Source organism: Coregonus clupeaformis, chromosome 24 (assembly GCF_020615455.1).
Source record: "Coregonus clupeaformis isolate EN_2021a chromosome 24, ASM2061545v1, whole genome shotgun sequence".
Classification (NCBI taxonomy): Eukaryota; Metazoa; Chordata; class Actinopteri; order Salmoniformes; family Salmonidae; genus Coregonus; species Coregonus clupeaformis.
In genome coordinates, this window is record NC_059215.1 from 52,364,746 (window position 1) to 52,383,355 (window position 18,610).

The 18,610-nt window shown below is 43.1% G+C and overlaps 1 protein-coding gene across 1 annotated transcript; it reads right to left on the reverse strand.

Moving 5' to 3' along the window:
• Nucleotides 1-841: 841 nt before the first annotated feature.
• Nucleotides 842-18,216, reverse strand: LOC121537813 (eukaryotic translation initiation factor 4B). The gene is made up of 12 exons (XM_041845414.2): nucleotides 17,828-18,216; nucleotides 14,277-14,482; nucleotides 13,617-13,733; nucleotides 13,396-13,450; nucleotides 7,878-8,027; nucleotides 7,186-7,237; nucleotides 7,020-7,104; nucleotides 2,583-2,757; nucleotides 2,243-2,474; nucleotides 2,031-2,125; nucleotides 1,607-1,815; nucleotides 842-1,260 (listed from the first exon to the last, which is right to left on the reverse strand). Exons 1-11 carry the CDS (start codon nucleotides 18,000-18,002, stop codon nucleotides 1,628-1,630), a joined length of 1,530 nt encoding a protein of 509 aa, XP_041701348.1. The 5' UTR covers nucleotides 18,003-18,216; the 3' UTR covers nucleotides 842-1,260; nucleotides 1,607-1,627.
• Nucleotides 18,217-18,610: the final 394 nt, after the last annotated feature.

An 18,610-nucleotide genomic window follows, 5' to 3' on the forward strand; every position in this document is an offset into this window, starting at 1 on the left:
AATTCTCTTCAGGAAAAACATCAGGGACAGACTGATATTCTGCAAAAGGTACAGGGATTGGACTGCTGAGGACTGGGGTAACGTAATTCTCTGATGAATCCCCTTTCCGATTGTTTGGGGCATCCGGAAAACACCTTGTCCGGAGAAGACAAGGTGAGCGCTACCATCAGTCCTGTGTCATGCCAACAGTAAAGCATCCTGAGACCATTCATGTGTGGGGTTGCTTCTCAGCCAAGGGAGTGGGCTCACTCACAATTTTGCCTAAGAACACAGCCATGAATAAAGAATGGTACCAACACATCCTCAGAGAGCAACTTCTTCCAACCATCCAAGAACAGTTTGGTGACGACAAATGCCAGGCCCCCCTCCTCAGTCTACAGTATACTCCTCAGGACACCCCCCCCCCTCCCTCAGACTACAGTATACTCCTCAGGACCCCCTCCCTCCCTCAGACTACAGTATACTCCTCAGGACCCCCCATCTCCCTCAGACTACAGTATACTCCTCAGGACCCCCCCTCCCTCAGACTACAGTATACTCCTCAGGACCCCCCCTCCCTCAGACTACAGTATACTCCTCAGGACCCCCCATCTCCCTCAGACTACAGTATACTCCTCAGGACCCCCTCCTCAGACTACAGTATACTCCTCAGGACCCCCCATCTCCCTCAGACTACAGTATACTCCTCAGGACCCCCCCCCTCCCTCAGACTACAGTATACTCCTCAGGACCCCCTCCTCAGACTACAGTATACTCCTCAGGACCCCCATCTCCCTCAGACTACAGTATACTCCTCAGGACCCCCCCCCTCCCTCAGACTACAGTATACTCCTCAGGAGTATTTTAGAATGACTTAAATTCAACCTCACACCTCTGTTTAATTAAAAACCTGTCCAGCATTTCTCTAGCCTGGTTGCCGTCTCTATTTAACTATATTACATTCCACTCCTTGCCAAAGATTTGGCAAATTGTCAGGAGTGGCAAGAAGTGGAATGTTAGGTAAAAAGACTGGTACCCAGACTAGTATTTGTCCTTGTTTAGGTCCAGTCCTGAAGGTGCAGCCAGCCGGCAGTGGGGTGGGTTTCTCTTCAGCAGGTTAGCAGGAAGGGAGCTGTAGAGCTGCTCCAGCCAGGTTGTTGTGCAGAGCATCTTCCATCTTCTTTCATTCACCCTCCCTCTGCATTCTCCTCCATATTGTCATGTTGGTCTGCTTCCATTATATCAAGGCTGCATACTGTGCCTATTCGCTGCGATCGACCTCTGAACAGAATTGGGGAAAAAGTAGATCAGTTTTTCAATTGAAACGTTTGAAAATCCCTAAAACCTGAATATAGCAGTTAGTCAGCGATCAATGTTTACCTTCTTTATCTGCCTGAGGCACTTCACCATCAGCTAAGCTGGTGGTCAGATGTCAATGGAATATGCATACGGAGAGTTGAACTTCTGAAACATGGTCGACTAAAGCAGTTTCTACACTGTGCAATAAAACAACCATCAGTTAGGTGGATTGCTAGAATAACAAACAAACAGGGTTGGGCCTCCCTTGTCTAGGTGTTAGGGGCCTGTGGATTGTAGGGTGGGGTTCATCTATGGGATGACCTCTAACCTGGTGAGCTGTAGGAGTGTGTCACTGCTGGGGGAGACGGTGGTTGGGCGTGGTCCTCTTGGCCCAGGCGTTCTCCTTGGGGGGTGGGGCGAGCACCACCTTAAGGGGCGAGACGTCCTGTCTGGGAGGGGAGGGCTGGGTCACAGGGGAGGATGGCTCCTCTTCACGACCACTGTCCACCGAGCGCTCGCTCTCCCTGCGCTTGGAGGCTGGGAATGGGACAGGAAGAAGAATACTTTTTTTTGTACACTTTGTTGTCCTATGTCTACAAATGTCCAACAGGAAATAAGTGTTCTGCTTTTATGCCAACCCTGGGAAAGGAGCCTGCTTAAACCACAACATTACCCTCTGAAGGTGTCTAACTGACTACAGTACTGATATCATGGCTGACTCAATTACCCATCATAGCCACTAAACTGCTTACCTCTGCCAGACTGGCAATAGCTGCCTGGTTGGGAAGACTCACTGCCAGTCCGAGAGCGTCCTGCAGGTTGGTCCTCACTGCGCCAGCTGGGGTGCCTGAGGGACGGCCAGGATCAATGAGTCAAAGATAACATACTATATATTAAATTTATTCTACAGACATACTCCATTTCCTCATGTTAGCCTATGCTGTTCTTCACTTTCGTAACATACCTCTCTCTGGGCTTGCGGTCTGGGATTCTGTCCTCTAGCTGTCGCTGCAGTTTTTCCTGTTCCCTCTTCAGCCTCTCCTCCACTTCTCTCTCCTTGGCAGCTGTGTCCACTGGCTTGGCACCGCCGAAGATGGAGGCAGCCCTGCCCGAGGGGGCAGACGGGGCGCTGCTCTGCTCCACCTCTTTAGGTACGCTACGGGGTTTCAGGATCAACTTGGGCCTCTCGACAGCACCTGGGTATGACCATAGAGGAGAGAAAAAGGAGAGAGGTTTTAAATGTACACCCTGGTACTGTGCAGGTGTGACTGGCCCAGTGGACATTAAGTTTGAAACTTTCTCACCTCTATCACCACAGCTTTCCTCCCGTCTCTCGTATCGGTCACCACCACGGTCACCATAGCGATCCCCACTACCCCGGTAGTCATCCCGTCTGTAGCTATCCTGCCGGTAGCTATCCGGTCCTCCCTCGTCACGCCTGTAACCAGTGCAAAATGCCCTGCGACCACCACCGCGACCACCACCGCCACCACCACCACCACCGCCACCACCACCACCACCGCCGCGACAGTCAAAACTACCTGAGGGAAGCGCCAAAAATACAATATTAGTCACACTAAGACAATTTGTTTTTTAATTGTTTTTCTACAGGACTTCACAAACAACATAACACAAAAACACAACACCCACTATACAAAACATTATTTCATGTGATCAACATATATTTTCCAAAGTTAGTCAAATATTTTCAAGTTTTGTTTAACATTATAATATACCAAATCTAAAAAGGGATGTTACTAGATCAATCCTCCAGTTTGGTATTGATGGTGAGCATGAGGCTTTCCAATTGATGGCTATACATTGTTTTGCAGCAATTACACCTAGATGATAAAACTTTCTCTGATATTGATCACCAATATTTACATTTCCCAACAGTCATAATCGTGATAACACATGATAACACATACAGTACCAGTTTGGACACACCTACTCATTCAAGGATTTTTCTTTATTTTTACTATTTTCTATATTGTAGAATAATAGTGAAGACATCAAAACTATGAAATATGGAATCATGTAGTAACCAAAAAAGTGTTAAACAAATCAAAATATATTTTAAAATTGAGATTCTTGAAATAGCCACCCTTTGCCTTGATGCAGCATTGCACACTCTTGGCATTCTCTCAACCAACTTCACCTGGAATGCTTTTCCAACAGTCTTGAAGGAGTTCCCACATATGCTGAGCACTTGTTGGCGGCTTTTCCTTCACTCTGCGATCCGACTCATCCCAAACCATCTCAATTGGGTTGAGGTCGGGGGATTGTGGAGGCCAGGTCATCTGATGCAGCACTCCATCACTCTCCTCCTTGGTTGAAATAGCACTTACACAGCCTGGAGGTGTGTTGGGTCATTGTCCTGTTGAAAAACAAATGATAGTCCCACTAAGCCCAAACCAGATGGGATGGCGTATTGCTGCAGAATGCTGTGGTAGCCATGCTGGCTAAGCGCGACTTGAATTCTAAATCAATCACAGACAGTGTCACCAGCAAAGCATCCCCACACCATAATACATTTACATTACATTTATATTTACGTCATTTAGCAGACGCTCTTATCCAGAGCGACTTACAGTTAGTGCATACATTATTCTATTTTTTTTTTGCATTGCAAACGCCATGCTCTACCAACTGAGCTACCTCCCTGCCAGCCATTCCCTCCCCTACCCTGGACGACACTGGGCCAATTGTGCGCCGCCCCATTGGTCTCCTGGTTGCGGCCGGCTACAGCAGAGCCTGGATTCGAACCGGGATCTCTAGTGGCACAGCTAGCACTGCGATGCAGTGCCTTAGACCACTGCGCCACTCCTCCTCCATGCTTTATGGTGGGAAATACACATGCGAAGATCATACGTTCACCCACACCGCGTCTCACAAAGACACGGCGGTTGGAACCAAAAATCTCAAATTTGGACTCCAGACCAAAGGACAAATTTCCACTGGTCTAATGTCCATTGCTTGAGTTTCTTGGCCCAAGCAAGTCTCTTCTTCTTATTGGTGTCCTTTAGTAGTGGTTTCTTTGCAGCAATTTAACCATGAAGGCCTGATTCACACAGTCTCCTCTGAACAGTTGATGTTGAGATGTGTCTGTTACTTTAACTCTGTGAAGCGTTTATTTGGGCTGCAATTTCTGAGGCTGGTAACACTAATGAACTTATCCTCTGCAGCAGAGGTAACTCTGGGTCATCCATTCCTGTGGCGGTCCTCATGAGAGCCAGTTTCATCATAGTGCTTGATGGTTTTTGCTTTAAAAGTTCTTGAAATGTTCCAGATTGACTGACCTTCATGTCTTAAAGTAATGATGGACTGTCGTTTCTCTTTGCTTATTTGAGCTGTTCTTGCCATAATATGGACCTGGTCTTTCACCAAATAGGGCTATTTTCTGTATAACCCCCTACCTTGTCACAACACAACTGATTGGCATTAAGAAGGAAAGAAATTCCACAAATTCCCTTTAAAGAAGGTACACCTGTTAATTGAAATGCTAGGTAACTACCTCATGAAGCTGGTTGAGAGAATGCCAAGAGTGTGCAACGCTGTCATCAAGGCAAAGGGTGGCTATTTGAAGAATCTCAAACATAAAATATATTTGATTTGTTTAACACTTTTTTGGTTACTATATGATTCCATATGTGTTATTTCATTGTTTTGACGTCTTCACTATTATTCTACAATGTAGAAAATAGTAAAAATAAAGAAAAACCCTGGAATGAGTAGGTGTGTCCAAACTTTTGACTGGTAGTGTACATGGACCACCACGTGTAATAGGGTTCCTTTGGGCCCACAGAGATGTAAACATTTCTGGGTGCATTCTGGCAGGAATGTAGTAAGTCCTATGAATTGTCTTAAATTGCAGTAGTTTATGTCTTAGGTTGTAGGAGCAGGTATGAACATTTTCACTCATCTGTTACAAATGGTTCTCCTCAATTTCTTCCTTTAGATCTGTTTCCCATTTTTTCCTTCTAGGTTCTGAACTCAGGTAGAGTTTTAATCAACCCTTGATATAACTTGGCAATTTGCTTATTTTAGTATTTTTTTTATATGCTAGATGCCTTTGGTTCATCCAGTCTGAATAAGATTTCTGAGTTGTAAGAACTTAAAACAAATCGGCCTTGGATAATCCAAATCTTTCTTGTAATTGATTGAATGACAGTAGAGATCCGTCATAGTACACATGCTCAAAATTCCTAATGCCACTTTGGAACCAGGACTTAAAGGTGTTGTCATTTAACACTGGAGGTAAGGTTGGGTTATTCCAAATAGCCTGGTGATATTGGCTCTATCCACTTCATGAATTTATGTACGTTTTCCCAAACACAAACGGAATTGAGAATCATTGGATTGTCCGTTTTTTTCTTCAACACCTTGGATCTGAAGTAGTGAATATATTTTAGATCATTAAGCATTACATTTATGGCTTCGGTACTCCTCCATGCACAAGGATAGTCTACTGTCCATTGTTTAAGTTGAACACAGTTGTGCAGCCCAGTAATACATCTTCATATGAGGTAGTCCCAGACTTCCAGCTTTATAGGGGAAGTGGAAAGCAGTCAATTTGACTCAAGGTTTTTCCATTCCAAATATAGTTGGAGAGTAGGCCATGTATTTTATAAAAAAAGGTTGGATGGAATTGAAACGGTCAGGGCCTGGAATAAATACACCAACCTTGGTAATATGTTCGTTTTGATTATGTTAACCCTACCTAACAGAGGTAATATGTTCGTTTTGAGATATTCAACATCGGATTCAATCCTATCTATTAAAGGAGAGTAACTGATTTTATATGGTTCCTCCAGATTGCATGGCATCAGTACACCCAGGTATTTCATGTGTCTTTGTCCATTTCCACTTAAATGTCCTTTCTAAGCTTGAGAAGTCATTTCAATTTGACTCCTAATACAGCATGTGTCCAACAGTAGTCAAATAAATGACTAGTTCAGATAAATAAAGTAAAATGTAATCTGCATACAATGATATCACATGTTGATCTCTACCAATCTCTAAGAAAATAAAGAACTAAACAAAGGACATCCCTGTCTGGTCCCTCTTGATAACTTAAACGATTCAGAGATCTGCCCATTTGTTCATATACATGCTTTGTACAATAGCTCAATCCAGGAAATAAATACCGGACCAAAACCATACTGTTTTAAGACAGACACCAAATATGCCCATGCCACCCTATCGAATGCTTTTTTAGCATCTATTGATACTGCCACTTTTGGAGCAATCAAGTTCTTGGGATGATGGATTATACAGGGCTCTACAGTGTGACCATTTTACTCGCATATGTGCCTAAATATTTTGTTGTGCGACCTGGAATTTTAATTTAGGTGTGCCTAGAAAAATTAAGGATTCTAGCTTTATTTCCTCAAACATTTATAATTTTGCTCCTAAAAAAATGTCAGCGCAGAGCTCTGTTATATTGAAAAAATGGCGGCGATTGTCTGTAGACATTCTGTTCCGTATAAACCCTGTTTGATCTGAGGGAATCAACTTTTTTATTACTATTTCTACGCGAAAAGCCAATACCTTAGCAATGGTTTTGTAATCCACAATCAAGAGCGATATGGGGCGGAAATATCCGCATGACAATGGATCCTTATCTTTCTTTTTAAGTAGAATGATTGTAGCCAAACATAGTGACTGGGGAACTTCACTAAGACTTCTCACTAAAATGCAGAATGTGTACAGGTGTAGTAGCCTAAGACCAGGTATTCCAACTGACCTCCTCTGTCATCTCTGCGATCCCTGTCGTCATATCGATCCCTGTACCTGTCCTGGCCCCCTCCGTAGCGGTTATCTCCTCTGGACCGGTCTGACTCGTAGCGGTTATCTCCTCTGGACCGGTCTGACTCGTAGCGGTTATCTCCTCTGGACCGGTCTGACTCGTAGCGGTTATCTCCTCTGGACCGGTCTGACTCGTAGCGGTCCCGTGACCCTGGAGCAAACAGCAGACAGAGGGGTTAGGGGTCTCTCGTCACACATAGAAGACCTGTTTCAGACCTGTACTGTACCAGTGGTGTGAAGTACTTAAGTAAAAATACTACTTACGTATTTTTTTCGGTATCTGTACTTTAATATTTATATTGATGACGACTTTTACTCCACTACATTCCTAAAGAAAATAATACACTTTTTACTCCATACATTTTCCCTGACACCCAAAAGTACATTTTGAATGCTTAGCAGGACAGGAAAATGGTCCAATTCACACACTTATCAAGAGAACACCCCTCATCATCTTAAGTACATTTAAAACCAAATACTTTTAGATTTATATTTTAGTCATTTAGCAGACGGTCTTATCCAGAGCGACTTACAGGAGCAATTAGGGTTAAGTGCCTTGCTCAAGGGCACGTCGACAGATTTTTCACCTAGTCGGCTTGGGGATTAGAACCAGCAACCTTTCGGTTACTGGCACAATGTTCTTACCCACTAAGCTACCTGCCGCCCCAGACTTTTACTCAAGTAGTATTTTACTGGGTGACTTTCACTTGAGTCATTTTCTATTAAGGTATCTTTACTTTTACTCAAGTATGACAAATTGGGTAATATTTCCACCACTGTACTGTACTTACGTTCTCCAAAGGCGTCATCTTTCTGAGGAGGCCCGTCGTCACTCTGTCCTCCACTGGGCCGCGGTGCCCTCCAGTCAGAGTCTGTCCTGTCTGGGCCAAAGTCTCCCCCATGGTCACGGTCCCGACCCCCCATGGAGTGATTATCCCTCCCTGAGAGAGACACATAGACGAGTCAGAAATAACGTGGAGACAAACTCTTCAGAATCAAGTTAATCTGAACTGCGCAAGTGTATTTAGAATGACATTACGTGGTACTGTAGCTACACATATAACATCTAAAGGAAAATGCGGCTGCTGTTCATGCTCCCAGGATTTTTTGTCTCACCTGTCCGTATATTGCTGTGGTGCTCACTGATCCGGGTCTTAGAGCTTCTGCAGGTTTCCCCTATGGAGGACAGACCACAGGGATATTTCAACATGTAAACAACATTGGTGGACATGCAGGTAATAAGGCCTTTTATCTTAAATGTCTGTCCTGTGTGGGGGTGGTTGAATGAGTCACATTTATACCTGAAACTACATTTAGGACATTGGCCACATTTGTAAATCCCCTCCGGGACCTCGTCCAAGAAGGTTTCCCTTTTCTCTGGGGGAGAGACTGTGGTCAAATCTGTAATCAGATTTGACCACAGTCTCTCATGTTTGGGGGTCTTTTAAAAACCATCCGTGGGGGATGTTTAAAGATGGGTTTCAGTTGAGGGTCAGTGTCAACAATGTACCAGTGTTTCGTTAAAATATCCTTAAATGGCTTCCCCAAGGGTGAGTATTGGGCGAAGGATGCATTCTGCTTTTTCTTTGGTTGAAGGCTTTCCAACTGTGTTAGCCTTTCAAAACGATCATTGGCATGTTTTACCCAATTGTCTTTATACCCCCTTTCCTTAAACCTCTGTGTGAGGTCCGTGGTCTGTTTCTGGTAAGAAGCATCCGAGTTACATACATTACCCTTCTAATGCGGCTGAAATGATTTACAGGGAGTCTTTTAATGAGTGGACATGGATGGAAGCTGTCACATCTAAGGAGGGTGTTCCTGTCCGTAGGTAATCAAATTCAGCTTCATTAAAAGGATATGTAGCTCGGATGCTTCTTACCAGAAACAGACCACGGACCTCACACAGAGGTTTAAGGAAAGGGGGTATAAAGACAATTGGGTAAAACATGCCAATACTCACCATTGAGGAAGCCATTTAAGGACATTATCAGGAAGCACTTGTACATTGTAGACACTGACCCACAACTGAAACCCATCTTTAAACATCCCCCACGGATGGTTTTTAAAAGACCCCCAAACGTGAGAGACATTGTGGTCAAATCTGATTACACACCAGATAAAAGGGAAGGTCCCGGAGGGGAATTACAAATGTGGCCAATGTACTCGATGCAGTTTCACATATAAATGTGACTCAATCATTCACCCACCCATGCACAGGAAAAACATTTCAGATCAAAGGCATGATTTACCTGCATGTCCACCAATGTTGTTTACATGTTGAAATGTCCCCATGCACTGTCTTACATAGGGAAAACCCGCAGAAGCCTTAAGACCCGGATTAGTGAGCACCACAGCAATATACGGACAGGTGAGACATTGCTGTTCATTTTGCACAAGCTGGACATCCTATTAGTTCTCTGAGACATATTGGAATAGAAATGGTAAAGATGTGATGCAAGGGAGGGGACATTGAGAGGAAACTTCTTCAAAGGGAATATTTCTGGATCCACATGTATGTATGTATGTATGTACAGTGGCATGCGAAAGTATTCACCCCCCTTGGCATTTTTCCTATTTAGTTGCCTTACAACCTGGAATTAAAATGGATTTTTGGGGGGTTTGTATAATTTGATTTACACAACATGCCTACCACTTTGAAGATGTAATTTTTTGTGTGTGTGTGAAACAAACAAGAAATAAGACAAAGAAACAGAAAACTTGAGCGTGCATAACTATTCACCCCCCCAAAGTCAATACTTTGTAGAGCCACCTTTTCCAGCAATTACAGCTGCAAGTCTCTTGGGGTATGTCTCTATATGCTTGGCACATCTAGCCACTGGGATTTGTGCCCATTCTTCAAGGCAAAACTCCTCCAGCTCCTTCAAGTTGGATGGGTTCCGCTGGTGTACAGCAATCTTTAAGTCATACCACAGATTCTCAATTGGATTGAAGTCTGGGCTTTGACTAGGCCATTCCAAGACATTGAAATGTTTCCCCTTAAACCACTCAAGTGTTGCTTTAGCAATATGTTTAGGGTCATTGTCCTGCTGGAAGGTGAACCTCCGTCCCAGTCTCAAATCTCTGGAAGACTGAAACAGGTTTCCCTCAAGAATTTCCCTGTATTTAGCGCCATCCATCATTCCTTCAATTCTGACCAGTTTCCTAGTCCCTGCCGATGAAAAACATCCCCACAGCATGATGCCGCCACCACCATGCTTCACTGTGGGGATGGTGTTCTCGGGGTGATGAGAGGTGTTGGGTTTGTGCCAGACATAGCGTTTTCCTTGATGGCCAAAAAGCTCAATTTTAGTCTCATCTGACCAGAGTACCTTTTTCATATGTTTGGGGAGTCTCCCACATGCCTTTTGGCGAACACCAAACGTGTTTGCTTATTTTGTTCTTTAAGTAATGGCTTTTTTTCTGGCCACTCTTCCGTAAAGCCCAGCTCTGTGGAGTGTATGGCTTAAAGTGGTCCTATGGACAGATACTCCAATCTCCGCTGTGGAGCTTTGCAGCTCCTTCAGGGTTATCTTTTGTCTCTTTGTTGCCTCTCTGATTAATGCCCTCCTTGCCTGGTCCGTGAGTTTTGGTGGGCGGCCCTCTCTTGGCAGGTTTGTTGTGGTGCCATATTCTTTAAACATTTTTATAATGGACTTAATGGTGCTCCGTGGGATGTTCAAAGTGTCAGATATTTTTTTATAACCCAACCCTGATCTGTACTTCTCCACAACTTTGTCCCTGACCTGTTTGGAGAGCTCCTTGGTCTTCATGGTGCCGCTTGCTTGGTGGTGCCCCTTGCTTAGTGGTGTTGCAGACTCTGGGGCCTTTCAGATATGTCACTGAGATCATGTGACAGATCATGTGACACTTAGATTGCACACAGGTGGACTTTATTTAATTAATTATGTGACTTCTGAAGGTAATTGGTTGCACCAGATCTTATTTAGGGGCTTCATAGCAAAGGGGGTGAATACATATGCACGCACAACTTTTCCGTTATTTATTTCTTAGAATTTTTTGAAACAAGTTATTTTTTTCATTTCACTTCACCAATTTGGACTATTTTGTGTATGTTCATTACATGAAATCCAAATAAAAATCTATTTAAATTACAGGTTGTAATGCAACAAAATAGGAAAAAACGCCAAGGGGGATGAATACTTTTGCAAGGCACTGTGTATATATATATAACAATCAAAGGATCAGAGGATAAATCTTTATTTTTTATTTTTTTTACTGTAAATATTTATCTATTGCCAATATACCACGGCTAAGGGCTGTTCTTAGGCAAGACGCAACGCGGAGTGCCTGGATACAGCCCTTAGCGGTGGCATATTGGCCATATACCACAAACACCTGAGGTGCCTTACTGCTATTATAAACTGGTTACCAACCTAATTAGAACAGTAAAAAGTAACTTTTTGTCATACCCATGGTATACGGTCTGATATACCATGGCTTTCAGCCAATCAGCATTCAGGGCTCAAACCACCCGGTTTATAATTTGATGTATACCATGGCATAATACCATACTTCTTTCTGATTGGCTTGAAGGACATTCTAGAGCGTGCATTATTTCCCTATAACGCAAGGTATATTTGCACCAGTGGCGGTCGGTGCCGTTTAAGATGAGGGATGACTTTCTTTTTCTTAATGAGCATGGCCTTATTTCTATTACAGCATATTGGATGACTGTCATCCATATTCCATTCACCCAGTTCAATGTAACATCGATAGGTTTAGGCTACTACATGAATTTTACCTATACCCATCATGAGGTTGCTACAACCTAGCCTATGAATGAAAGTTTACAACGTAGGTGCACACAGGTGAGATAAAAATGTGAGTTGACAAACAGTGACACATGGACAGACAGTGACACGTTCAATACCGCCTTGCACACTCTTGCCTGCATCTAGCTGATCTAGGATGTAATCATTAGTCCAACAGTTGCAAACAAGAGTTTCTATTAGACAAATTCAGGTATGTTTATCCCTGTTTCGTTCCGTTTAAGAAACTTTTTTCAACAGAATCGGCGGCATGAATACACCCTGGATCACACGTAAACACAGCTGACTTTCATAGCAGCCAGCATCTATGCGCTCTCCTCCTCTCACCTTTTCCTTTCGCTTGTGAACTTCAATGCACAAAAAAACAGGCGAAAAAACCTTTCCAAGCCAACCCATATCATAACCGCTTACACACAGCCTACATCGTTGTCCCCATATTAGCTAAAGTAACGTCTTAGTCAACATAGCTAATAGAACTAACGTGTTAGTAAACCCGCTACAATTATGCAGTAACGTTACAGTGTACAGTCAGTAAGCAGTTTAGCACTTACACAGGCGGGCCCCGGTGGCAATAAATTAGTAAAACCAAAAGCTTACCTTGACTTGGAAGTTCCAGGGTTGTGTTGGATAGTCATAGCCAGCTAGCTAACATAGCATCCCTCGGTTTGAGAAGGGTGTTTGAGTAGGCTAAACTAGCAAGCTGCATTTGCTAGCTAAGTAAGTAGCTAAGTGAAACTGAAAGTGAAAAAAATGATGCAATCTCTCTCTCTTCTCCTTCATTTTGGAAGAAATTAATTTGTTCAAAACTGTTCAACTATTGTCTTTCTCTCTCTGAGTCAACTACTCACCACATTGTATGCACTGCAATGCTAGCTATCTGTAGCTTATGCTTTCAGTACTAGATTTATCCTCTGATCCTTTGATTGTGTGGACAACATGTCAGTTCATGCTGCAAGAGCTCTGATAGGTTGGAGGAAGTCATAATTACTGTGTAAGTCTATTGAAGGGGGTTAGAACCATGAGCCTCCTAGGTTTTGTATTGAAGTCAATGTACCCAGAGGAGGACGGAAGCTAGCTGTCCTCCGGCTACACCATGGTGATACCCTACAGAGTGCTGTTGAGGCTACTGTAGACCTTCCTTGCAAAACAGTGTGTATTAATCAATTATTTGGTGACGTGAATATATTTAGCATAGTTTTATTTAAAAAGGATAACTTTTTTAATGTTTTACAATTGTTATTAAATTCACTGACGAGGATGGTCCACTCCTTCTTCCTCTGAGGAGCCTCTATTGATTTGCACGGTAGAATTCAATGGCTTTAGTTCATTTTTACATGTTTTGTTTGAGCTACTTTTGAAAGCAAAAGTCGAATTGAAAACAGCTGAACAGCATTGTGCAGCGTTTTCCTTTAAATTTTTTGTGAGTTCACCTATAACTCCAGCACCTGCAAAAAAGTTCCTGGATGTGCGTGTATTCTTCAGCTTTTGTACTGCAGCTACACAAACATAAGATTCACACCTTTGTCATTAGACTGATCTGCAATGTCCACAAGGATCCTTCTGTTTCCCAAGTTCTGCATGGAGGAAGAGGAAACAATTTTTTTTTTAAACGAATGGATGACGTGCCAATCTAGTGGCTAAACCTATTAACTAGTGTTTTCACCATCCAGCGGCTAAACCTATTGAATGGTGTTTTTATTGAGTATTTTCCTTGTAGCTCTCGTTGTAAAATGGACTAACCTCTTCGTTAAGACTCAAGGCACTCAGGAGGGATTCCACATCATCAAACTCAGCATAGCCAAAACCCTTCAGCCTCTCTGGGTTACTGGGCTCTCTAGGAAGACGCACTGCACTGATCTACACACACACACACACACACACACACACACACAGAGACAGACAGACAGACAGACAAAGAGACAGGGTCAAACAAAGATACAGTATGTCTGGGTTTGGATGAACAAATACTAGCAGCAACTTGGCAAATACTTTATAACAGGGGTATTTAATTCTTACCCTACGAGGTCCGGACTACTGCTGGTTTTCTGTTCTGCCTGATAATTAATTGCACCCACCTGGTGTCCCAGGTCTAAGTCAGTCCCTGATTAGAGGGGAACAATGGAAAAAAGCAGTGGAACTGGCTCATGGTCCAGATTTGAGTTTGAGGGCTTTATAATATAATAATGTATCCCATTTAGCAGATGCTTTTATCCAAAGCTCTTACAGTCATGCGTGCATACATTTTACGTCCTGGGAATCGAACCCACTACTCTGGAGTTTCGAGCGCAATGCTCTACCAACTGAGCTGCAGAGGAATTAACTGTGTAACACAACAGATTTAGGCCTAACTGTTATGTTTTGGGTAGGGCCAAAAATGCGCTAGAGTTGAAGTGCACTTACCCCCACGCCTCTGAAGAAGTCCTTGATGGAGTCCTCAGTCACGTCGTAGGGCAAGTTGCCCAGGAAGGCGGTGTAAGGGGGACCGCGGGGAATACGAGAGCGGTCAACGTTTGGCTCCCGGGCTGAATGGGGCGCTGTGGGCAGGATGGAGCGGTCGATGGCTGGGGCCCGGTACATATCCTCCTCTGTATGCCAGGAGGTGGATACTGGAGGGATGAGAGGGGAGAGAAATTAGAGGGATTGGCGGTTAAAGGGTCAATCTACGATTTGAACATTATTTTTTTAAACTTTCAAATTAATAATATACAGTGCCTTCAGAAAGTATTCACACCCATTGACTTTTTGTTGTGCCTGAATTAAAAATGTATTAAATTCAGATTTTGGGTCACTGGCCTACACACAATACCCCTTAATGTCAAAGTGGAATTACAGTGGGGAAAAAAGTATTTAGTCAGCCACCAATTGTGCAAGTTCTCCCACTTAAAAAGATGAGAGAGGCCTGTAATTTTCATCATAGGTACACGTCAACTATGACAGACAAAATGAGAATTCTTTTTCCAGAAAATCACATTGTAGGATTTTTAATGAATTTATTTGCAAATTATGGTGGAAAATAAGTATTTGGTCAATAACAAAAGTTTCTCAATACTTTGTTATATACCCTTTGTTGGCAATGACACAGGTCAAACGTTTTCTGTAAGTCTTCACAAGGTTTTCACACACTGTTGCTGGTATTTTGGCCCATTCCTCCATGCAGATCTCCTCTAGAGCAGTGATGTTTTGGGGCTGTCACTGGGCAACACAGATTTTCAACTCCCTCCAAAGATTTTCTATGGGGTTGAGATCTGGAGACTGGCTAGGCCACTCCAGGACCTTGAAATGCTTCTTACGAAGCCACTCCTTCATTGCCCGGGCGGTGTGTTTGGGATCATTGTCATGCTGAAAGACCCAGCCACGTTTCATCTTCAATGCCCTTGCTGATGGAAGGAGGTTTTCACTCAAAATCTCACGATACATGGCCCCATTCATTCTTTCCTTTACACGGATCAGTCGTCCTGGTCCCTTTGCAGAAAAAACAGCCCCAAAGCATGATGTTTCCACCCCCATGCTTCACAGTAGGTATGGTGTTCTTTGGATGCAACTCAGCATTCTTTGTCCTCCAAACACGACGAGTTGAGTTTCTACCAAAAAGTTCTATTTTGGTTTCATCTGACCATATGACATTCTCCCAATCCTCTTCTGGATCATCCAAATGCACTCTAGCAAACTTCAGATGGGCCTGGACATGTACTGGCTTAAGCAGGGGGACACGTCTTGCACTGCAGGATTTGAGTCCCTGGCGGCGTAGTGTGTTACTGATGGTAGGCTTTGTCACTTTGGTCCCAGCTCTCTGCAGGTCATTCACTAGGTCCCCCTGTGTGGTTCTGGGATTTTTGCTCACCGTTCTTGTGATCATTTTGACCCCACAGGGTGAGATCTTGCGTGGAGCCCCAGATCGAGGGAGATTATCAGTGGTCTTGTATGTCTTCCATTTCCTAATAATTGCTCCCACAGTTGATTTCTTCAAACCAAGCTGCTTACACATTGCAGATTCAGTCTTCCCAGCCTGGTGCAGGTCTACAATTTTGTTTCTGGTGTCCTTTGACAGCTCTTTGGTCTTGGCCATAGTGGAGTTTGGAGTGTGACTGTTTGAGGTTGTGGACAGGTGTCTTTTATACTGATAACAAGTTCAAACAGGTGCCATTAATACAGGTAACGAGTGGAGGACAGAGGAGCCTCTTAAAGAAGAAGTTACAGGTCTGTGAGAGCCAGAAATCTTGCTTGTTTGTAGGTGACCAAATACTTATTTTCCACCATAATTTGCAAATAAATTCATTAAAAATCCTACAATGTGATTTTCTGGAGAAAAAAAATCTCAATTTGTCTGTCATAGTTGACGTGTACCTATGATGAAAAGTACAGGCCTCTCTCATCTTTTTAAGTGGGAGAACTTGCACAATTGGTGGCTGACTAAATACTTTTTTTCCCCACTGTATGTTTTTAGAAATGTTTACAAATTAATTACAAATTAAAAGCTGAAATATGTTGAGTCAATAAGTATTCAACCCCTTTGTTATGACAAGCCTAAATAAGTTCAGAAGTAAAAATGTGCTTAACAAGATACATAATATGTTGCATGGACTCCCTCTGTGTGTAATAATAGTGTTTAACATGATTTTTGAATGACTACCTCATCTCTGTACCCCACACATACAATTATCTGTCAGGTCCCTCAGTTGAGCAGTGAATTTCAAACACAGATTCAACCACAAAGACCAGGGAGGTTTTCCAATGCCTCGCAAAGAAGGGCACCTATTGGTAGATGGGTAAAAAAACAAAACATGCAGACATTGAATATCCCTTTGAGCATGGTTAAGTTATTAATTACACTTTGGATGGTGTATCAATACACCCAGTCACTACAAACATACAGGCGTCCTTCATAAATCAGTTGCCGGAGAGGAAGGAAACTGCTCAGGGATTTCACCATGAGGCCAATGGTGACTTTTAAACAGTTAGAGTTTAATGGCTGTCATAGGAGAAAACTGAGGAGGGATCAACAACATTGTAGTTACTCCACAATACTAACCTAAATGACAGAGTGAAAAGAACAAAGCCTGTACAGAATACAAATATTCCAAAACATGCATCATGTTTGCAATAAGGCAATAAAGTAAAACTGCAAAACATTTGGCAAAGAAATTAACTTTATTTTCTGAATACAAAGCGTTATGTTTCGGCAAATCCAACACAACACATAACTGAGTACCACTCTTCATTTTTCAAGCATGGTGGTGGCTGCATCATGTTATGGGTATGCTTGTCATCGGCAAAGACTAGGGAGTTATTTTTGGGGGGGGTAAAAAGAAACGGAATAGAGCTTGGCACAGGCAAAATTCTAGAGGAAAACCTGGTTCAGTCTACTTTCCAACAGACACTGGGAGATGAATTCACCTTACAGCAGGACAATAACCTAAAACACAAGGCCAGATATACACTGGAGTTGCTTACCAAGTCAACATTGAATGTTCCTGAGTGGCCTAGTTACAGTTTCCACTTTTACTCCAATTGTTTGTAAACAAACACTGTATAGCCTCAAAACATGGTTGAAAGTATAATTTTGATCACATGGATGATGAGTCGTTGCATCCATAGCTCTGTCTATGAATTTGAGAGTGGTTACATTTATCCAGCCCCATCCCTCAGCTAGTTACCATAAACAGTGGCGGGGGTCTCAATTTTTGTCATTGTTTGAACTGCAGATTTCGCCTTTAAGATCATGCTACCTGGGTATGTATGAATCCTTACGATAAGATGTGTCAGATCTGTTCTAGACACGTTGACTATGAATAACAAAACACAGGTGCACTGACACCAGAGGTGAATGTTACAGAACAGGATTGGACCTACATGAGTTACAGCAGCCAAATCTTTAAAACATTTATCGTGGTTGAGAAGACTCAACGTATAGGCCTAGGCAGGAGAAAAATAACTATGGTGAAGAATCTCACCCTCTGTTTCCAGGTCATCCATCTCGTCGGCCCAGCTGCTAGTGGGCTTGGTGGGGGGGTAACTTGCATTACCCCCCTTATCCTCTGCCAGGAAGTTAGTCAGGGATAGGGTCTTCAACTTCTTATTCCCCTTCTTCTTAGCTGCTGTGAGGAGGAGAGGATGACATTTTATCATGGTCAAACAGCTCTTTGGCAAGTCTCTGACAAGACTCACTGTGACGGGAAAATGTTTTTGCTGCTACCAGAGTGCCTGTTTCAGAGCCTGAAAACAGAACTAATGCAACCTAGGCCTAATGCATCATTTGGTGTGTGACACACACACACACACACACACACACAGTGACACACAGACACACACACACACAAACACACACACACACACACACACACACACACAGTGACACATACACACACATACCTCCTGGTTAAACTGCCAAAGCCTTACCACAGACTTTTTAAACCCAGAGGCCAACATCACGAGACTTCCGGGAATGCTTGTGAAACAGACCAAACAGGGGTTTGGGGTTTGAGAAGTGAAAATTAACCACCAAGAAATAATTTTCCTCTAAATCTAAAGGCACAACCTAGATTCGAGCCAATGTCTTAAATAGTTGAACATGTTATTAATCCAACCTCGTGAAAGTGACGAACTGACACGTTTTAATTTTTGTCAAAAACAACTTTATTTTGAAGGAGTGCCTTTGAGTTGACGGCCTGCACATGCGCAGTTCGGCGCTAGACCCAATTACGCGTTTCCACGCATGAATTTAGCTAGCCAACATC